The 23,243-nt window shown below is 41.1% G+C and overlaps 2 protein-coding genes across 9 annotated transcripts in view; one reads left to right on the top strand and one right to left on the bottom strand.

Moving 5' to 3' along the window:
• Positions 1-605: 605 nt before the first annotated feature.
• LOC135112724 (uncharacterized) lies at positions 606-5,313 on the top strand. Of its 2 annotated transcripts, XM_064027482.1 has the most exons (5): positions 606-745; positions 1,054-1,172; positions 2,819-2,896; positions 3,798-3,884; positions 4,384-5,313. In XM_064027482.1, exons 1-5 carry the CDS (start codon positions 739-741, stop codon positions 4,549-4,551), a joined length of 459 nt encoding a protein of 152 aa, XP_063883552.1. In that variant the 5' UTR covers positions 606-738; the 3' UTR covers positions 4,552-5,313. The 2 variants fall into 2 exon arrangements, with proteins under 2 accessions (XP_063883552.1, XP_063883553.1); XM_064027483.1 differs by lacking the exon at positions 2,819-2,896.
• A 7,154-nt stretch (positions 5,314-12,467) lies between these two features.
• The window catches only part of LOC135112723 (serine/threonine-protein kinase DCLK1-like), a 115,410-nt gene continuing 104,634 nt past the window's right edge, over positions 12,468-23,243 (bottom strand). For 3 of the 7 annotated variants that reach the window (XR_010274547.1, XR_010274546.1, XR_010274544.1), the window contains exons 6-13: positions 23,008-23,167; positions 22,422-22,502; positions 21,424-21,570; positions 20,652-20,798; positions 19,814-20,056; positions 18,602-18,712; positions 16,713-17,283; positions 12,468-14,106 (exon numbers count right to left, since the gene is read on the bottom strand). Coding sequence is in view for 4 of the 7 variants with exons in the window: in XM_064027480.1 (XP_063883550.1) it covers positions 13,987-14,106; positions 18,602-18,712; positions 19,814-20,056; positions 20,652-20,798; positions 21,424-21,570; positions 22,422-22,502; positions 23,008-23,167 (1,009 nt within the window). In the remaining 3 variants the exon portion in view is untranslated. The remainder of the gene's footprint in view (positions 14,107-16,712; positions 17,284-18,601; positions 18,713-19,813; positions 20,057-20,651; positions 20,799-21,423; positions 21,571-22,421; positions 22,503-23,007; positions 23,168-23,243) is intronic. The other 4 variants (XM_064027480.1, XM_064027479.1, XM_064027478.1 and 1 more) reach the window with 2 other exon arrangements.

Raw genomic sequence — 23,243 nt, 5'->3', positions numbered from 1 at the left:
ATATATATATATATATATATATATATATATATATATATATATATATATCAGGGATGCAAGAATGAATCCATATGAGCCACTTGGTGCAATGATCCCGGTGGTGATGTGGTTGGCCTGAGGTCTAGTGAGCTCGAGTTGTAGGTTACAAAAAGCTCGTCTGGGCAGTTTCGCTATTTTCTATCATACTGAGAGAGAGAGAGAGAGAGAGAGAGAGAGAGAGAGAGAGAGAGAGAGAGAGAGAGAGAGAGAGAGAGACAAAGACAGAATCAGTCGTGTGATGTTGTTATCATTAATTCAATCATAGGCATTGTTATCTTGTACCAAAACACACACACACACACACACACACACACACACAGAAGCATACGCCCCCTGCGGCAGATAGCGGCTCCTGGCACCAACACACACCACCACAGCATAAGATAACACTTCACCGTGCATCACCTCAAATCACTAACACCTCACACTTCACGTACCTGGGAAATCACGGGTCACAGGTCACAGTCATGTCACGCACCAGTGACCTGAAAGAGAGTGGTGACTCATGCGCGAGTCAGTCAGAAGTGTGTGAATAATGAGGTGCGGTGATGTGGTGATGTGATTAAATGGTGAGTCACGTGATAACATTTGGGGTGGTGACCTGGTGGTGTTGAGATAGAGAGGATGACACCTGGTTGACACTCCCGCTGCTGCTGCCGCCGTGACCACTTCCACTCCCTGCAACTAAAAACCACCATCATGTCAGGTGCGTTGGCTAATAGTCCGTTTTTATTTCCATTACCTGAGATTACCTGAATATTTTTTTTCTTTTTTTCACCATTGACTGCAACCAAAAAAAAAGTCAGGTACGTTTGCTAATAATCCGGTTTTGTTTTGAATTACCTGACCTTACCTAACCTGAACTAACCTTACTTAGTCTAACCTAACCTTACCTGTACATTTTTCTTCCCCATGTTAACTGTTCTTCATGAATCTAGAAATATTACTAATAGTGATATTAGAAATATCACAGTGCTAATTTTGAGTGGTTCTTTGTCACTCTCTCTCCCACAGGTTATGGACAATACCCGCCCGGCCAGTACCCACCCGGACAGTACCCTCCAGGCCAGTACCCGCCAGGCCAGTACCCGCCAGGACAGTACCCACCTCCTCAGTACTACCCGCCTCAAGGGGTTGGTAATATTGTGATTGTTTTTTGCAACGTTGTTTTTTCAATGTTATTTATATTTATTCCAACGTTGTTTTATCAACGTTATTTATATTTAAAGAGTTAAACAATAACAACATACTACTTAGACTACTACTACTGCTGCTGCTACTACTACTACTGGTACTACTACTACTACTACTACTACTACTACTTCTACAGTAACAACAACAACAACATACCACTACCACTACCATTACTACTATTACTACTGCTACTGCTACTACTACTACAACAACAACAACTGCAACAACAACAACAGCAACAACAACGACAACAACAACAACAACAAGCCGGGCAATTATTTTCCCCCCATTTTTAAATAAGCTTCGGCCAACCATGATTTACATAATCACAAAGCCCTTTATACGAGTTGCAAAAGCTCACTCAACTTACACACGTTGGCACACACACGGGCACACAGACAAACTTGTTTTTAATCATCTAATGAAAACACATTATTCAGCGAGTAATTTCTGTGCCCATGACTGTTTGGACTGAGCATAGTGTGATGCAGAGGAGTCGATACAAGAGGAAGTGTACTGCCTCAGCAAATGTTTTCAGTGCTGACTCTCTCTCGCTTCATTGACCTTTGTGTTTTCAGTGCTGACTTTCTCACTTCACTGACCTTCGTGTTTCCAGTGCTGATTTTCTCGCGTCATTGACTTTCCTGTTCTGTCCTGCGACGCTCAACTAACTCCTATCCTGCCATTCTATCCCTCCCGATCTTCTTCATACACTTTTCTGCAAGCTCTTTCTGCCACTCTCTCCCTTCCGACATTCTCACTCTTCACGTCTACCAATAAGTTATATTAAACGTAACAACCAAGAAAAGTGTCTAGAGGGTTTTCCCCAGACCAGGGCAGCCACACGCAGCCCTCCAGCCCCACCGGTCCCCTCAGCAGGCTTCCGTGTTCCTGGCAGTCACAGCCGATAATCTCCGTGGATATTGTAAGAGGACATGCACGTGTGTTGTTTAAAGTCTACTTGGACATCGAACTACACCAAAAACGCGTGAAGGAATGCAGTTCTCGCGAGGAGTTTTAGGTCGATCCTCGCGCCTCTGACTCAACAACGCCCTGCAGCCGCGACATTACCGCCACCGTTCATCACGCGAAAGGAGTTGCCTCGCACCTCTGCACATCGATAAAAACTGCACGGGTCCTGTTTATAGTGGTGGTGGTGCTGAGGTGTCAAAGTTCCTTCTCACCTCTGCAAATCGATAAACACTGCACGGGTCTTGTTTATAATGGTAGCGGTGTTGAGGTATCACGATTCCAGAAATACAGTGTCATAGTGGCATACCCATCAGCGCTTAATAGTCAAGATAAAGATACCAAATCATACACAAAAATATCTCCAAGTTACGAGTGATGTCTATGTTTTTTTTTCTTTCTTTTTATGTTATGTCCCGTTTGAGTCTAGGTAGTCTTTTTTTTTTTTGGCGTTACAGAGAACGAAATTTTTTTTATGTTAGATTCTGCGTGTGTGTAGATACTGTGTTTTCCTGGAGACTAAAATTTTTCTTATGTTGGGCCACGAGTGAGTCTAGGTCCTATCTATTTTTTTTTTTTTTTCCTCATGTTAAGGAGGGCGAAATTTTGTTTACAGCCGAACGTGGAAGTTGTGGTGAAGGAGAAGCCCGGCCATGCCCCCGTGGTGAAGGAAAAGGTGGTCGTCAAGGAAGGGGTGAGTGGCCCTGCTACCTGAAATGTCCCTTAAGCAGACCCTCACTTCCCGTCCCTCCTCACTTTTGTATACGACGACAATTTACCGCCACCAGCTCACTTCTCGTCCCTTTGCTCAGTCTCGTATACTGAGACAACTTAGCACTCCTCCTCCTCCTCCTCCTCCTTCTCCTACTGCAACTTCCTGTCTGCTTTTATATTCCCCCTACCTATATTCCTACCTATATTCCCCTACCTTTTATATTCCCCTACCTATATTCCCCCCTACCTTCAACTCTTTCAAGATGGAGGTTTCAAAACACTTCCCTAACTCTGGCTGTCTTTTGGCTCTGTTGTTTGTGGATTGACACTCTCAGTGGACCTTTTTCCTTGCCTTTTTATTGCCCTTGGCCCTCACACTACTACTACTACCTCTTCTACTCACAGTTCACCATTAATTACCCCCCCCTGTCTCCCTCAGACCACTCCTCGCTATGGGCTCTCACACAAACACAGTTACAAGTATTTCATGACCACGTGTGATATCCGTTCATGCTGCGAGCCTTGTAATACCTTCACGTGACACTGAGACGAGGTGAAGCACAACACACAGTCCGGCTGAGCAATATGGCTAGTGAGTTTGTCCAGTCGATAATGACGTGATGGGGGAATGACGAGGGCTTGTAGGATAATTAATGTTGTGTGTAAATGGACAAGGTGGAAAGCCATACGAAACGATACTTTTTTTTTTTTAAGGTTTGCAGTTTAATGAAGGGATGTTGACGGTGTGATAGATTAAATCCAGGTCATTCATTCTCATCTCTGCAAATGAACAAACCGGCAAAGATGAGTAATGGCTGCTATTGATTGATATGTGATTTTTTTTATTATGTTTTCTTTATATTTTCTTTCTTTTTTTTCAGCCTAACGTAGAGGTGATTGTAAAGGAGAAGCGTCAGGCGCCTCCTCCTCCTACAGTGGTTGTGAAGGAAAAGGTGATCGTGGAGGAGGTGAGTGAGTCGTGACCCTTACGTACTTCGTGTCACTGATTCATTTTTGCATTAGTGTTTGTACTTTATTCATTCTTCACCCCACCCACTTTCTCTCCTTCATTCATTCTTCACACTTTCTCTCCATTCATTCTTTACCCATCCACTTTCTCTCCTTCACTCATTCTTCACCCCACCCACTCTCTCCTTCACTCAGCATCAACATACTTTAAATTATCCACGTACTTAAACATTAACAACTAAATAAGGGAGTCTTTACAAGGGAAATAAGTAATATCAGTAGCCTTAAAAACTTCACCACCGTTTCTCTTTTATTTGATGTTATCCGAAGACACCAAGAGTGTTTTCATGATTTTAAACACGAATTCTGAGCCAGTGGTAGGGAAAAAAAAAACAGCGGGAACAAGACTAATCATTTCTGTGGCCTTTGAGAATAGGGCTGATGGAAGGAAAAGCGTCTCAGAATACAGTCAATATCTCCTCCTCTCCTCTCCTGCAGCGTCGCGGGCCAGGCGCGGGGATGCTCGGGGCCGCAGCTCTGGGCGTGGGCCTGGGACTCGCTGCGGAAGCTGCTCTAGAGGGCAACCACCATCACCACCACGGCCATCGCCACGGTCACCAGCACGGTCACCACCACGGCCACCACGGCCATCACCACCACCACTAAAAGGAAGAACACTTTATATTGCTACAACCATCACCACCACTGAAGAAAGGACGTTTTATCTTGCCACCACCACCACCACTACCACCGCTACCACGTTTGTCACCAGCACTAAGGAAAAGTTTATCCTGCTATCCACAACCCCCCACACATCATCCACACCAAACACCACACTAAATAAAAAGTGATAATAACAGCGACATCGATAACAGAGATTAAAAAGGGCATAATTAATGAGATGACAGCAGGTAACTCACGGCAGGTAGCAAGTGGGGCATTAATCCGCACAACACCCATCCTGCACCAACCAACTTGTCACCCTACGAACACCTACTCTGCCACATCCTGTTACCCTGCACAACGCCCACCCTGCAAGACACCCATCCAGCTACCTCCACCCTGCACGGCCCACACCTTGCCATACTGTCACCCTGCACTCCTTGGGACCCGCGGACCTGATCCTCGGCACCCACGCCCTAAGCTACACTCCTCGTCCGCATGACTCCAGAGAGTGTGTGTGGCGGAGCATGGGAGAATTGGAAGCACCTGCCGCCAGCCTGGACGAGGGCGCCACAAGACGGCAAGATGGCGCCGCGCCCTTAATCGCTGGATTTACTCTGACGACATGTAATTAATGGCTTTTGCTTCCTCTCTCTCTCTCTCTCTCTCTCTCTCTCTCTCTCTCTCTCTCTCTCTCTCTCTCTCTCTCTCTCGTGACGTGATCCCCACTAATGCTGATTAAACACAACGATATCTCTCTCTCTCTCCGCTGGTTTGATTTTTTACACAGTCACCTCGGCCTTTGCGACACATTTCATCCTCGTTTATTTCCTCTCCCTCCGCCTCGCCGTAATGATGCTGCACTAGACACAGAGGGGGCGAGGAGAGACACGGGAGGCAGGGAAGGACGCAGGAGGGGAGGGACAGGTGCAGGGCTGGTGGGACTTAAGCAGGGAGGGAGTGGAAAGCATGTTCTCGGAATCTCCGGGCAAGAAGACAAGACCTAAGTGAGGAGTTTAAGGGAATGAGATGCGGCAGAACAGATGTGAGGAGGAAGAAGGTGAGGAGCTCTGATGAGGCCAAGGGAGGGGGATAATGCATGACAGGAGGAAGAGGAAAGAGGAGGGATAGGTAAGAGGGAAAAGTGAAGAGTTCTGACGAGGACAAAAGAGGAGAATGTATGACGGGAAGAGGAAGGAGGAAGAGGAGGATTAAGTTTCTATAGGGTCTTTCCGTGGTTAGGTTTGAGGAAGGAGGTGAGAATGCTTGAGAAGAGAAAGAGGAAGGAAGGAGGAAGAGGAGGGCTGTTTTGTAGGGACTTTCTGTAGGCAGGTATGGTTAACTGATATGGCGCTGATGGCAGGTGTGGTAAGTGCATGGAAACTAAAGAGTTTCAAGAGGAGGCAAGTTCATTTAAAGATGATAATAAATGGAAAGTTTCAAGATCTATGGAGCTGTCTTGTGTAAGTCAGCTGGCCTTTAGTAAATTTTTTTTCTCATGTTTTAGTGTTTTATAAGTGGAACACGTGTTGGGGACGATGATGGAGAAAATACCACGGAGGGAGAGGTGGAGGAGAAAGAGGAGGAGGGAGACAACAAGAAACACAAAGATAGATCAAACGACAGCAGACTTCTTGAGGACTACGAGAACACGATCTAGCATGCAAAAAGAGAAACAGGAGAACAAAGACGAATGTTCCTGCACACACACCGCTCCCTCCAGCCAGAGCAGGAAGGAAAAAGAAATATCATGCACTGTAAAGAAACTGCGGGGAAATTGTAAGAGAGATAAGACCTGACACTGACACTATTGCTGCTTCTATCCCGTGCTAGACAGATAAAAGAAACCACCACCGTTGCTTCTTTACCGTACTAGACACAAGAGCGTATGACGAGGACGATCACAACGACCACAACATTAGGATGACAAGGTGAACGACAACATTGGAATGACAAAGACTACACTAAGACGACGATGACAGCCACAACGACTACACTACGATGACGACGACTACTACACAGGGACGACGAGGTACTGCAAATGGCGGCGTTACTTTCCGGAGGGCTTTTTAATGGGCGCTATTTGGCTCACTGCCGCCCATTCATCGCCTCTTTCCGGGTTATGGACAATGTTTTTCGCACATTTCGTCCCAATGGATCAGTTCCGCCCCTGTCCTCCCTCCTCCCTCCCTCCTTCCCTTCTTTCCTCCTTCCCTCTCCCTCCCTCCCTCTCTCCCCGCTCCCTTAAAAATAGAAAAAGATGGATTATGTAGGAAATGAATTTGTCTCCATTACAAAAAAGCCATGGTACTAATGGTGGTGATGGTGGTGGTAGTAGTAGTAGTAGTAGTAGTAGTAGTAGTAGTAGTAGTATTTATTGTTGTTGTTGTTGTTATAATAGCAGTAGCTGTAGTAACAGTAGTGGCACCAACATCACCACCACCACCACCAGTAGTAGAAGTAGCAATAATAGCAATAATACAACACCAACAACACAAGCCCAACAAACCTCTAACAACCACAAAAAACAACAATTAAAACGAAACTCAGTAGGCAAGAACCACTCGATACTGACTGGTCCACGGATTGTGACGTCACTACTCGGCATTAGAGTAAAGCCTCTAATTGGTCAAGCTCAGGAAGTCACCAGCGCTATTTTTTTTTTTTTACCAAGTTTTACAGTAAGGTGACCGAACTTTCCACATTTTCTCACCCTTAATTCTTTCCACCAAGAGTTTACCAGTATTCTCAATATTTCATTTCATTCAATGCTAAGCTCTAGAACTCCATGCATTTTTCTGTATTTCCTCCTACCAAGGTATCTACTTCCTTTTATCCATATTCTGTCCGCGTCCCTAATGCAAGAGTTAACCAGTACTCTCAACCTTTCGTCCCTTTCACTGGTAAACTCTGGAACTCGCTGTTAGCTTTTGTACTTCCTCTTTCCTTTGATTCTAACTGTTTCAAGAGGGAGGCTTCAAGATACTTCTCATAATTTTTGGATAATCCTTTTGATAACACTCTTTTGGGGAACTGGCACCTTTAGTGGGTCTTCCTTTTCAGCCTTTTCTGTTGCCCTTGACCTGAGCCCCTCTTACAATAAAAGAAGAAGAAGAAGAAGAGAGAAAAAAAATAAATAAAAAACACCCAGCCGTTACCCCCAATTTTTCTGTCATGGGCAACGAAGCATTGGATCTCTCTACTTTAATTGCCAAAGGTATTTATCGGATTTTTGTCTCTTTTTCTATTAGTTTGTTTTCATTATGTGGTGAGTGCGTGAGGGAGGGGAGAGAGGGAGGGTGTCAGTGTGCGAACGAGGATATGGATGAGTATGAGTGCGTGTTTGAAGGAGTGTGTGAGGGAGTGTGTGAGGGAGTGTGTTAGTTTATGTGAGAGTCTGAGTGTATAAGGAAATGTGTGGAGGAAGTGTGTGCAGGAAGTGTGTGTGACATTGCGTGTGTGTGAGGGAGTGTGTAAGGGAGTGTTTGAGTATGTGAGGGAGGACATAAGGGAGTGGTGTGGGGGAGTGAGAGGAAGTGAGAGGGAGTGTGTTACTTCCCAATGTTTATTTTACCAGGTCTAGTCTTGTCCTGCCTCTCTTTTTCTTTCTCAATTTCTTTTCCTTCCTTTCTTTCTCTCACTCTTTCTTTTGTTTTTCTTCTAGCTCGTCTGTTATTCCTGCGCCTCCAGCTCCCTCTCCTCTCCCTGGAACAAGTTATGCCTCACCCTACCCCTCTCTCTCTCTCTCTCTCTCTCTCTCTCTCTCTCTCTCTCTTTCCCCCCGTCGGGACTCACTTATTTAACTTAGTGTCTCCGCGTACCGTCCTTTCTTCCCTCTGACAGTCTCTCCGCTCCTCCATCGTCAGTTTTCCTTGATGACTCGCCTCCCTCCCTCCCTTCCTCTCCCATCACTCTCCTTCGTCCCTTAATCACCACCACAACCAAACCCAGTCACAGGATTCCATGATACACTACTTCGCGTTTTCTTTACAATGCTTTGCTTGTTAGGACGCGCTGGTGGAGGTATAGCCAATACTTCCACTGCTCTACGTCAGGAAGCTGTGGTGTTCTCAACGTTTCTATGTCTCACCTCGACTACTTTTGACACGCTGAAGTACAAGTGATTAGAGTTAGGATTTGATATTCTCTGATATTCTTTTTTTTCGTTTCATATGTCCATGAAGAGTTTTATAATGCTCTGAATGTTAGCAAAGGGTGACCATAATTATTAAAAGAAAAGGACCTTGTATTTCTCACCAGGAAAATGCGCAGTGAAATGAAACACAGGAATATCAACGTGCGTCTTGTCTCCTTGATTAAATTCTACTAAACTTCTATGGAGGAAAACTATGGAATAAAAATTGATGTTCATATTCTAAGCTGCCCTGACGCCCTTTGTTCTCTTCTCAGGACTGCTGCTAAAGCCCACTGAGGTGATTATACGGCTCTCATGGATGCTTTCCCTATTTCTGATGCAGCACCCTTGTTAACTACCGCTTAAATCATAAAGCACCATTGAAAACTCCACTAACTTCCACTACAACTTGTTATGAATGGAGAAGACGGCAAAACATATACAATAGAGGCTCGAGTCGGACATTATTACCTGGGGCATGGCTGTTCTTGTCTCACCTGTCCCGAGTCGTACAGCCAATGCGAGTCTTTCATTTTAATTAAGTAGAGGCTAAATTTCCAGCAACAGTAATTAGTTTACACTTCCAAGACGGATGTCGACAATAATTTACCGACGCTGACTCTGCAAACTACAGCCGGCTTGCAGGAATTCAGAGGCGCTTGCAGGAATGGAATGGTGGTGTGGAAAGACTAGTGACAAATAGGGATACGAGTAGACAGGTACATACATACATATATATACATACATACATATATACATACATACATGCCTAAGTCACGAAAGTGCTGAACAAAATCGCAATAACACTTGTGGATTTGTAGACAAATAAAGATATATAATAAACACACACACACACAAACAGATAGTTTGATAGGTAGAAAGGTATATAGATAGATAGGCAGATATATAGGCAGATATATAAACAGACAGATAAACAGATAGATTAATAAACAGACAGACAGATAGCTATGTCACGCATGTATTAAGCAAAATCCACGTACTCTGTCCATCACCCCATCCACCTTTCTCATCCATCCTGACGAAGACCAGTCACCCATCCTAGCCACTCATGGTCCTCAGTCTACTTCCTCACTTCCACCTTTCCACAACAGACGCTCACCAGTGTCACTTACCCACACGTGTCAGTAAAAGCAAAAGACGGTATTCTTAAGAGTTCCAGTGTCTTACATATACTATTAACAGACTCTAGTGAGAATTTTTTTTTCAGGAGTGTTCTTAAAACTCTACTGTTTAAACAAAATATCCTACACCTTCAGTACGAAAAACACGCACTAGAACCCGACTAATCAATTATCTCTTTGGCCTTATAATCCTGTTTTCACTATCATACATGCCACTCAAGATTTTACACTATGAATTACGTGACGTGAACTGTGAAATATCGCAGTGAAAAAGGTAAACAGATGGTAAACTTACGAGTAACTAGTAAACAGGCTTACCTCCGTGAAGCTCGCAGTTCTCAGGCAACCACTATCACCACTACTACCCCCACCATCACCACCACACGCGCTGGATGGAAATAATTATCACAATGGCGGTAACAAGATCAAATTCATTCCACTAGTTTCATACTAGTCTCTCCCACCTGTGTTGTGCTCGATTCACCACGTCACCGCCAGAGGAACACCAGGCGAGTCACGACGCGTCTCGAAACAGTGTCCGAAGCTTCGAGGCGATGACTGAAATAATAGCAAGTCTTCCTCTAACTGTTACTACTATTACCGGTGTTGTGGTGAACTCTGGTGCTTGGAAATGTACACTTGGAAGAGAAAAGATGAAATTTTCAACGAGAACAATAAAACTCGTTTCAAACACACACACACACACACACACACACACAGAGAGAGAGAAAGAGAGAGAGAGAGACTTAAAAAACGGGAAAATAAAAGTTATCAAAGAGGACAAGAGAGTTATAATTAAATCAACAAGTGCTTGAAATATGATTACAACACACACACACACACACACACTCTCTCTCTCTCTCTCTCTCTCTCTCTCTCTCTCTCTCTCTGTGGAGGGTCAATTAAGACTTTATTATCGTTTTTTTATGCTAATGAATCACAGTAACCCGCTTCCTACCGCTGTAATTGGGTCACTTCACTCACTAACCAACATGAGCATAGCAGGCCTGGGCAGCCACGCAGGTCTACACAACACGACCCGCCGCAACTCACCAACCCAGGAGATAAATAGTAAAACAAATAAACCCGAGTGGCGTTTTATGGCCATTGATCTGTACCTGGCATCCTCTTCCGCCATAAATAGTTGAATAATAAACCCGGGTAACGATACGGCAGGCCATGAAGTGTGTCCTCCGCTAATACCTTGAAATTAATGAGGAATAAACATGGGGCTGGCGGTAATATTTGGTTCAGTACGCTTAGGCATAATTTCTGACTGGAAATAGTTTGAACACGAGCCTGCTTTGGGATAATGTTTGTCTATTTATTTATTTTATCCTGGTGGAGTGGTGGTGGTGGTGGTGGTGGTACTGAGGGTCAGTAATCCTTTCCCTTCTGTAGTCATGTAGCCATTTGTGTCTTTGCTTTCACATGATGGCCTTCACTGCAAATGTCCTGTTCACTCTGCCTTCTGTCTTGTTTTCGTGATGAAGCGTCCTAGTGGCAGTGAGGGCTGGTAATCCTTTCCCTCCAGTAGTCATATGTCTTTATTCAGGCAGTTATTATCCTCCCCTTCAAGTATAAAGATCCTTTTCACTTATTTTCATTATTTTATTTATTTATTTTTATTTAAATTTTATTTTATTTATTTTTTTATTTATTTATTTATTTATTTTTTTTTTTTTTTTTCGAGGTGAAGTGTTTATGTGGCATTGAAGTTTTGCAGTTGTCCTCTCCCTCCTGCTGTTGTCATTTAGCCATCTCAGTCTTTGCTCTCACATGACATACCTCCCTGCAAACATGAGGATCCTGTTTACTTCTTTTTTTTTTGTGTTGATATGATAAGGAATTAGTATATTTTCTCTTCCATATCGATTTCAGTCTTTTCTCTTACGTGATTATTCTTCCCTACAAACGTAAGGATCCTGTTCAATAATCTTTTCTTTCTGTGATGTGTTACTGCAGCAGTTAGAGTTGGTATCTCCTCCACCCTAAAGCTATTTTAGTCTTTCATCTAATTCAATAGTCTTCCTTGCAATCCTGTTCACTACTTTCATGTTTTCTCGTCTTAATCCTGGTGGAATGTTGGTGTGGTAGTTTGAGTTGGTATGCCTTCCTGTAGTATTTTAACATTTAGCTATTTCAATCACTCATTTCCTATCCTTCCCTGCAAACATAATGATAATTTTCCCTCTTCCTTGTCTTTATGCTGAGTTTGTGATGGAGTATCTGTGTTAATTTCCAGGCAAGGGGGTGACTGAATGGTAGTTATGAGTATTGTGTTTATCTCCACAATGTTCCATGCAATGTCAGAGTGCAGATATGTTTCATTATCACTGGGAGGCACAGTATATACTTACCATACACTAATATTACCACAGTGTTTCCTTACACAGAATTGTAGAAACTGAGATGACTACAATAGATGCAATGAATGTAAAAGAAAGACCTGCTAATGAAATGGAAGAACAGACTGCTAAAATACATGACAGTAAGGGGAGGAACAAGAATGAAAGGATTAGAGCACCAGAGGGAATGCAAGAATGGAAATAAATCAAGACTTCCCACAGGGGTTTAGAATAACCATCAGATGCAGACAGAGACCATTCTTTTTGCCAAGGAAAATAAAGAATTTAAACAACTTTCCTCCAATCGTTTGGTTATGATTTAATATAAAATACTTATGTCACATTATGAAAGGAATTCTAGTAAATATAATTCTGCTAAGGCTACATTCTCTTCATATTGTTAATGCTACTGATGATGGAAACAATCTTCAGGAAATTCAAAATTTTTGTGTAGTCAATTTACATATATTTTCTATCATGAATAAATAATGGCATAAGAATAATGAAAACTCAGATCAACATACAGCAATAAATCATAACCATACTACAAAAATACAAACTATAATGATTAAGTATTGCATAAAAATATTTGCCTGACAATTCTCACCTTGGATGCTAAAATACAAATTGAGGGACATTACTGATGGATAAGACAGCACACACCACCTTGGCTACAACCACCCACTTCTCCTCCCAACTAAGGATGTAAAGCCACAAGCACAACAAAGATCTTAAGTAGTCATTGTCCTATTAGAGAACCACAAAATATATATACATCTCCATCATATATTCCAACCAAACGCACAGCCATTCACCTGTAATACCAAAAGTCCTCATCTGCACCACCTACTGTTTTGGTACAAGTATTTACTCAACAGATGGCAAGCCTGACATGTATCCCCAAGTTCAAGACCAGGAAACCAGGAGGAAGCAGAGTCATGGTCAAAAAGTCAAGTAACATACCACAGTCACTCCCAATATTGAGTGTTTCTCCTCAATCTCAATCTGATCTGCTGACAATCTCCTTATGAAACATGACAACTGAGAGATTCTTAGCACATCAGACTAAGGAAAAATGTTAGACAGCAGAAGTATGGCAGGTTACTTGACTTCTATCCCTGACAGTTACTTCAGTTTCACCAAAAAATTTACTGGAAAATGGAGTAAACAACCTTGGAATGAAAGACATGGGAAGATGATGTAAGAGTATGAATAATGCACACCAGAGTGAAGTCACAATTGAGCACCGTGTCTCTGCATGTTACTCATTCATGCAAGTTAAGGCAATCATGTGTCCTGGCAGCTCATAATCAAGCTCTGAAGAGGAGGATACATTCTCAAACTTTGATTATTCATTGTGATTATCAGTGAGATCAATCATAAGAACCTGAATACTAATTGTGTGAGGACTCTGTATATATAGTGTTTGCTGTCTGGTGGTGGTTTCATGAGAGGTGACTGACTAATTAATTCTCTGCTGACTAAGACCTTTGCACATTAACAAAGCCCACCCACCCAAGAGGAAAACAATGCCCATATCCTTGCCTCTTGACTTGCAATATTATCAGCAATTAATAAAGAAAAAATGGCTCAACATCTTTAAAAACATCATTAAAAGGGAGATTCCAGTATTAATCATCATAACTAATCATTGTGGTCATTTAGGAAAAAAAAAAAAGATAAATTCAGTGATCACTGTTTCACACAGATAAAGACATGAGTGATGACGGTGATGATGATGATGATGATGATGGTGATGATGAGTTATCATAACAGCCGTACAAAGCACCACAGAAGGCATGAGTGAAGCCCTTCAGAAGACCTGGCTGCTGTTGGTGAAGAGGGAGAGTCTTGGGCTGCAGGGAGGGCTGGTAGGGTCCTTGAACTCACTCTCCCGACAAAGGCTGTGTTTCTCCTTGTCCAGGGCGGTGACCTGCTGGTGCAAAGGAACACGTAATGAAGCATTACATTGGTACAGGTTATTACTCACTGCTTACCTGGACCTTGATGGCTGGAGCTGAGATTTCCTTTGGTAACACAGAGATTATTCAAGGATGTTGGAATTTAGAAGGAAATTGGTAGCCTGTTTCTTTAATTTGAGACAGATGGATTTTTCTCTAGCATTTCCCTCTATCTCAGATTAGGGACCCCCTCCTCCTATTAGTGTGATGAAGGTCTGAGTCTACTTCCAGCAAGTGTCTTACTGACATGTTTTGATTGTCACTGTGTAGTATAATTCATATTATAAATTGCTTTTGTAATTTGCAGTAGTCAACTACTACCTATTTTTAATTGTAACTGAATTTTAGGCACAAATTTTCCAGACACCACCAGTAATGCTGTCTATCCCGAACACATCATCTACATAATGTCATGGTGTACTGCAGAATGTTTACCTCATACGTACAGTATTACAATTTTTACTATTTCATAAGGTAGCTTCATTTAGTCTGCCACCTACTGGAAAAAATATATATTTCTTTTATTGTATAAGAATATTTCTTTTAGAACTAAACATTTTAATATAACCAACAATTACCTTACACATCTTCAAGTAATTGATCCATTGCTTGCCTAGTCTATATCTATTTTGATTTTGGAAAAAATTATCATGCTTCTTGGAATGGTCACATAGTACAAGCTAGTTCAGTACCTAAAAAAGAAAAAAAAAAAAAAATTGGGGGAATAGTGTCAAAACACTGGATTTAAAGGTGATAGATCCGACACCAAAAACGTACAACTTTAAAACAAAATCATTTAAAATCATGATTCCTATCTTTGTACCACTGCAGTCTGTAAGGTGTTGGGAAGGTTGTGCTCACAGCTGTAAATGATTAAGAAACTGTTACCTTAGGAATATTTATAGGGCAATGAACTTTTCTTAAATCTTAAATCTTAAATCATGATGAGTTATATGATTTTGCTTATTTTCCTTTCCCATCAAGATCCTGAGGACATGATTCATGTTGGTGACACAGGAAGGGTATTTCAGAAGGTGGAGCTACGTTTAATAGTTTCACATTAAAATCTCTAAAAATGTGGGTGCAATTAAAGCTGCGTTTAATCAGAAAAAATATGAGGATTAACAAGAAGCAAGGCAAGCAGCTAATTTCTCAGTAACCATAAAACAAATAGTCTGTAGTCGTGTAGTTAAAAAATTTCTAGTATCCCAATATTACAACATGCATCCCTGTGGCAGACAACACGAGAATCCCAAGCTTTACACGGAAGGACACCCACAAAGGAGAGAACACAGAAACACTTTCCCATCCAGACAAAACCTTTGGTGCCTTAAAGCTGCTGCAATCTTTAGGATGTGTTGTGATTAGAAATGTGAGCACAAATTACATAAAAATGAGTGAAAGGAAAACCTGTAACTGTTTTCAACCTCCCAGTTAGTTTTATCCTTTCCTCTTTTCTTTGTTTACCTAAAGAATAAACTAATGATGCAGACATTTTCCTATACATCAGCTTGTGCTTGGGATCTGTAATGGTGGTGATTATAATTGGTTTCCAGGGATTAGGTGAGCTGGCTGGAAGTAACTGCTATTATAGTTCAGTTCTACTAAACAAAATTTCAGGATAAAAATTTAATAATGGATGGGGTCTATGTGATAAACATTACTAGACAAATCTACTGACAGTGGCTACACAACTTTTAGGGTTAAAAATTATAGATTTTCTTACAGAACTAGCACAAAAATTACTACTATTTATTGATACTTTATTTGTCCAAGATTATTATTTCCTTCACCAGGACAGCTACAAATATCAACAAGAAAAATGTTAAGATCACAACTTAGTAATTCAGAAATGGTCATCTAATACCAGTGATGGGCCTTATTCTAATATATCTCCTCTGTTCCCCCTCAAAAAGGGCCAGCCCGCCTCCATAGAATGGCAGCAGGCTTCACCACTCCTCTGCTCCATTCAATTTTCATTAATAAGTTTTCTCCAGAGATTCTAAACCATATGTAACTAATGTCATTATCTAGAAATCTAATTTGGATTTTGCAATTTCAAATTTTTCATTCATAAATATTTTTAGTAGTCAAATTGAAGGAGTGGAGCAGAGGGCAGGAGGAGCAGATCAGTACCCAACACTGGTAAAAACTGCTACACTATGAAATATTAATGTATATTAGTTAGTATCTAACTAAAAAAAAAACTATATGTACATACACACAGGAGGGTTCAAGTCCCTGTAGAACAATGTGATTACTGTGCAGGCTAAGTAGGTACAGCACTATACTATGTAGCGCAAGACAGGAGTCATGTAGTATTCACAGTACCTTGTGGGATAGTGAAGGAGTATTTACACTGAAGAATCACCTTACCTGTGAATCTTCCAGTAGGGATTGCACCCTTTCCATTAGAAATGCTGGCATTAGTGAAGCGAGTTGGTACAACTTTAGATTGATCATGCTACCAAGCAGTCTTTGCAAGCCATTTTATGAGACTCACACCAGAAGGGAAGTGCAAGGCTGTCAGGCAGGTAGAGAGCAGAGAGGTAACATTAGGAGTCAGTACAAAACCCACCTGCTTCAGAAGCCATGTCAAGCCCCATGTGTGGCCGCGGGTGTTAGCACCTGACTCATGACTGTTAGCGGCCGCCTATTTGGGAGTGTTTGTGAGGTGAAGAGTGTTGCGTATATATATATATAGATATACCGGGTATGTATATAAATGTATATGTATATCTCACCGAGTACAAAAGTGAAAAGAAAGTTAGCCATCATATTTGAGTGGTTTGATGAATGCAGAATGACTAGCTGGTTGAACAGAATAAATACAGAAATTCTCAGACTACATCTATACATAACATTACAACTATTTTGGAAAGCTGCTTTAGCCTCACTGGCTAATACAGTGCAGATGAGCAAAAAAATAATTCAATGCTTTATGTATAAATACAATAAACACTGCATTTCAATGGCTCAGTTGTGTGGTGTGTGTAGAAGTAAGTGGTGTGGGGGTGTGGGGGTGTGGAGGTAAGGCTGGAGGTGGTCAGTGGCCCCAGACTCCCCCTACTGCTGCAACACGCCCACGGCCGCCTGCTTGCTACACATTACTGAACTTCTACTGTATGCAAGCAGGGGGTGGACTCCGCCTGGACACAACAACCACAGAAACAAAAAGACAAATCAGTCATGGAAAAAAATAAATCATAAATAAACAAATGAATAAATAAAATGAAAAAATACTGGATTTCACAGACACATTGCACTCCTGTATGTGAGAAGTGAAATATTTAGTTAGGTCTTCCTTTCCCTCCCTCTCTGTCATTTTTTATACAAGAGGATGAGCAAACACACAGATTTCATGATCAGATTAATTGGTGGGACAGAATCACTACACACACACTTTCCTCACACAAAACAAAAGCCACTACAACCCATAAGAAGTAATGATGACAGTATTCTTATTCTAATCACAACTGAAAATATTAGTGAGTTTACATATTTATGGATGAAGAGCAACAGTTTAAATATTTACTTCTCACATACAAGAAAATTTCACCCGCACATAAAAAGGTAAAAACTATTGATTGACCTTTTTCAAGCAACACTGGAGTCACGCTGAACAAGGGAGTAGGAACTAACACGCAGGTCAGGGAATGGGTCTTTGGGTGGGGACTGGGATCTAATAATGAACTAGATTTTACTTTCCAGAATTTCAATGGTTTCAGTACAGTTTGACCTGGAGTGCAGGACAATGCTACATAACATGATTACCTTCACTGCTTTCATGTTACAATTATAACTATTGAGACAAATGCTCAAATGTTTGAATGTTTTGTAGCCAAAAGATGAAAGTGAAAGCCTGGAATGTATGTGTTTTTTGGATCAACATTCATTGGCAATTCAACTTAGAGTGTGCTTTGTCTTGAAATCATTCTCACCAAACCTACAAAGTCATGGGTACATTTTCTACTAGCCAGCAAGTCCCAACATAAAGTAAAAGCATACCCATTATGTGTACCATAAAGGCAGCCCTTATTTTTTTCAAAGAATCTTGAAGACATTCATGAATGACATACTGTGATGTCAATATGAAAGAATGTATGTACTGATTGATACACATAGTTAACTGCAGCAAGATATGACACTCAATTTTATCCAGATAAATTACTTGAAACTGAAGTTGAGTGACAGTAAGAATATTTAAATGTTTTCTGATAAATAAATTTTACAAATTCAAGGCAAAACACAGAGTTCTCACATCACCAAGTTGGATTCAACATGCAAAAATTACAAAGATGAAAATAAACATCTGTTGATGCTTAAAGCTTTGAATGAAAACAATATCTGAGCTAAACTACTTGAGAAAAATCTCCCATAATTTATAAAGTAACTGAAATGTAAATGGGCAACGACTTGCAACATTCATATGCAACACTGGCATGGATGATCTACACATGGACTTACAGCCATCAGAGTGATTCCTGCTGCCTTGTGTTGAGGCCCGTTGGTGTCAAAGTGGAGGTCCAGCTTATGAGACACTCGGAGGTGGAGGTTGCGGTCAAGAGCCTCGTCGTCCTGTGGAGGAGTGGGTCAGCAAGGACCTGGAGCAGCTACGTACTTTACTCCGGGAAGGAGGTGAGGGAAGATGCAGCAAAACCTCATTCTAGAGGATGTCTGGGACTAGAGGGTGAGGTGGAAGCCACACCCCACCTTAATGACTGTCAGCCAGCACTCCACCAAGGACTGTTGTATTGACTTTATCAAAACACCTACTTTGCAGTCTTGGGGTATGAATACTCGTATATTTAATAAATGAAAATGTTTGAGAAATTATAATATAAACCTTTTCTACTGCAGGTTGTTAGACTGTACTTTAAGCAAGACAAGAGTAGCATAAATTCAAAATAAAACACTACAGGAATATGCTTCCTATCTTACATAATGCCATATAAGCCAATGAATAATTATAACTCAAAAGCTGCAAAGTAGTGATGATCATCAGTTCATTAGGAGGGAAGCTCTGGCTCACTGGATTCCACTAGAGTGAGGTTTTCACCACCAAACTAGCACTGCTCTAAAACATTGCAGCAATCACGTCTGCTACTCAAATAATTTCTAGCACAGGCTTGAAGGTTACTTAAAAGCTAGCAAATAGGCAAAATGTCTTCTTTTTGCCAAAACTGTATGCACTTTTGCAAAAATTTGTTCCTTTCCTTTGCATACTACAAAAAATGGAGGAAACAATGGGACATACGAAGCATAGCACCCATTCCTCCAGTCAGAAGCACACTCAGTCTCCGCATGAACAATGAAGGAAGCCAGGTCTCATGAGCATCTGCTTGACTTTCTCTCATCAGTGGAAGAATACATCCACAAACTTATTGGATGAACTAGAGTGACCATAGAGTGACCATATAGCAATGCCACAAAAATGGCACTAATAAACTATTAAAATAACTGGAATTTGAGTCCAAGTGAGTAGTAGCAAAATGGGATGCAGACAACCCTGAATACCATTTTGTGCCTACTACCAAAAATCAGGTATTAGTGGATCTTTGCATTCTCTACTGCCTTATGCCAAAATTGTTGTTCACTGAGGGTCTTGAGGGTCACGAAATACCAACTCTCCATGCTATAACACGACAGGTCATCAACACCAAGGCTCACTCTACTCACGGACACCCAGGGATGATCAAGCACTTCCTGAGCACTAAAACGCTTATCCTGATCCACTTGAATCATCTGCACGATGAGCTCACGGGCAGAGTCGGAGATGTCATCCCAGTAGGGGCTGTGGAACTCATAGCTTCCACGGAGAATTTGGTCAAACAATTCTTCCTGATTATTTGTGGCAGAGACAAATGGCGGGAACCCACAGAGAAGAATGTATGTGATGACCCCTGTTGCCCAGATGTCAACCTGAGGGTAATATAGAACCATAAATTTACTGTAATGAAACAAATAATTTCTTGCATACATTATTGTCCTTTACTGCATATCCATGAAGACATCTTACATAAAGAAATCTATCCAACTATCTATATACCAGGCCAGCAACCCTACATGAGATGGCCCAGGCAAGGCACCACACACACACACACACACACACACACACACACACACACACACACACACACACACACACACACACACACACACATCATTCACACTCTTAGCTCTGTCAAGAAAGAAATGAGTAACAGAAATAAGAAAAGAAAAAAAACTTTACCAAGCACTTATTTTCCCAAACTTTTAAAATCTCATAACTTCCATTACTTCATCAACACAATAGTATTTTAATCTACCTTACCCAAAGTGAATATTGTCAAAGGATTAACTAACTTAGCAGCATTGAGGACTTTAAACAGTCACTCACTCATCTCAAATTTATCAATCTCATTATTATATTAACATTACAGTATTCTCATCTACCTTAACCAAACCCAAAATACAAAGTGAATGCAGCTAATGGATAAACAAATAGCCATACTGAAAAGCAGACTGAAAGGCTTACCTTGAGGCCATACCCAGACTCATTGAGGATCTCTGGAGCCACATAGGTCGGGGTGCCACACACAGTGTACAGTGGCTCGGTCACCTCCACAGCCAGGCCAAAGTCACCCAGCTTGAGACTCTTGCTGTCATTGGGATATTCCACCACCTGCAAGGAACACACAGGGTCAGGTCTGTCATGTGCTTTTTGTACATCATCCTTATCCTGACACCTATCAATCTGTACACCAGGCTGGCTTTCCATTACAGGAGGGGAGCTAAAGCAAAGTGTTTACATACACACATACACAATTATTACCTCATATATCAGCCTACAGATATGAGATACTAGGTTAATTTAGTGTATCTATTTGTATACTAAGGTAGTATTCCTATTACAGGAGGAGAGCTGAGGCATACATAGAAGAGCATTACCTCAAATATTTAGCCTCTGGATATGAAATAATATGCAGAGGAGAAATGAGACGAAATTAGTGAAGTCATTGTGATCATAAGTTATCATTTCCTGTATGGATTACTTTGTCAGGTCAATATGTAATAAAGTAGTGTAGTGCTCTGACCTTACTACACAATACAGCACATGTAAATTAAGTGTAGCAAGAATCAATCTATTTGTGAAGAAAAACATGTGAGAAAGACCAGAAGTTTTCCCTTAAAGACAGCATGGACACTAAACATTAAAGACTGACTATGTAAGGAACTGAGACACTCACCAAGAGATCTTCAGGCTTAATGGTATAATAATTAACTATGTACAGAACTGAGACACTCACCAAGAGATTCTCAGGCTTAATGTCTCTATGTACAATGGATCGCTGGTGCAGGTAGTCCAGCGCGGAGGTGAGGTCACGCACCATGGAGCTGGCATCCTTCTCAGTGTAGCGGGTGGCACTGGCGATGGCGTCAAACAGGTCACCACCCTGCAAGCACACTGTGGTAAGGCCTTGGGTGTTGTCAAGTAAACATAGCAAGCTTCTCAAGGGTGTGGCTTGCTCACTATCACTATCGTGTCCATCAAATAACACAATATTAAGAAATAAAACTCATGCAACAGTTAAAAATATTCATATCAAGTATCACACTTATACAAAGACTGCTTCCATGAACTTATGTCAAAAATAATTATACTGTATTGCTATTTTCAGTGCAGTGACATAGACAAGAATATACAGTGTTAAGTTAATTTTCTCCAACAATAAGTTCCCAACCTACATATTTTATATAGTAAGTACTATGTTAAGGAACTTAGATCATATGATTCAGAATATGTAAATATACAATGAACAAAAAATGAGCCTTCAAACACCAACACAGACTATGATGTGCACGAGTCTACATATTCTCACACCCTTCAGTCACGGATGCAAGTGTTACATTTGTCCATTCACCTCTACTGCCTCAATTATTCACACACTTGTAGGTAATACACATTTCACAATTCAATAGCCATTCATTAAATATCCTCTCCTACACACCGGGCTTGCAATCCTCACACAGGATGGCTCAGACAAAGCACCAAGCACTCACACACACACAATCATTCACACTCTTAGACCATTCACAAGAAAAATAAATTATCATATAAATCTCTATAAACAAAACTATGCAAGCTTCAATTTAAATATTACAAATTAGAATTGTATTTTCATTAACAGCCAAGTAATTTTCAGTGTAAAAAAAAAATGAGAAAACAGTATATTATTCCACGGTGAGTGGCTTCCCAGAACAGCTCAGCCACTAGAACCAGCACGCAGCCTCCACCTATAATTACCTTGACTAGTTCCATGACGAGGTAGAGTTGAGTGGGTGTGTGGAATTCTTCAATTAAACTAACTATATTTGGATGGCTGACCTGCAGAAACAAAGGAACCAAGAATAGAATGATAATAGAAAAAAATCATTCTTCACTGACCTGCAAAAACCAAGGAACCAACAAGATAATAACTATAATAAAAAACTTCATTATTGACAACCATGAAGTTAGTTATATAGCTACACCTCACTATTCCAAGAAAATAATAAACACAAATAATTCAGTTATTTTTCTCACCAATCATTATCACAAGGCAGAACATTTCAATACAATAACCTATAACCATGACAGCCTCAGTTTTTCTTACTACTACTACTACTACTACTACTACTACTACTACGAAGAAGAAGAAGAAGAAGAAGAAGAAGAAGAAGAAAACTTTATCACTTGTCCAGAGAATTTGTCTTATGTTGACATAAAGTATAAAAGAGAAAACTATCAACTTAAAATACAAAAAAACACTATCAGTCATGCATACAGTGTTCATGCAAACTACACTTAATTTATTCACTCGTCTCTCAATGACTGCACTCCTTCCACTGACCTGCCGCAGTATGGACACTTCACTTTCAATCATATGTTCCTTCCCCCGGCACTTGGTCTTGTCTATGATCTTAAGGGCATACTCCTCCCTTGTCTTGCGACACACACACTCCCGCACCACGGCAAAGTTCCCATCACCCAGGATGCGACCCACAGAGTACCTGGGAGCAAAGGGGGCAATGTAGTGCTAATGTGCAAGTAGTATATCATGCAAAATCTGTCCTCATTTAAATGGAA

Source organism: Scylla paramamosain, chromosome 24, assembly GCF_035594125.1.
Source record: "Scylla paramamosain isolate STU-SP2022 chromosome 24, ASM3559412v1, whole genome shotgun sequence".
Taxonomy (NCBI): domain Eukaryota; kingdom Metazoa; phylum Arthropoda; class Malacostraca; order Decapoda; family Portunidae; genus Scylla; species Scylla paramamosain.
The sequence above is the reverse complement of the archived record's forward strand: the minus strand, read 5'-3'. Positions and strand labels throughout refer to the sequence as shown.

Coding starts and splice junctions, on each gene's coding strand:
- LOC135112724 (XM_064027482.1), top strand. Junction 2,897..3,797: donor AGGTGGTCGTCAAGGAAGGG/GTGAGTGGCCCT, acceptor CTTTTTTTTCAG/CCTAACGTAGAGGTGATTGT. Junction 3,885..4,383: donor AAAAGGTGATCGTGGAGGAG/GTGAGTGAGTCG, acceptor CCTCTCCTGCAG/CGTCGCGGGCCAGGCGCGGG.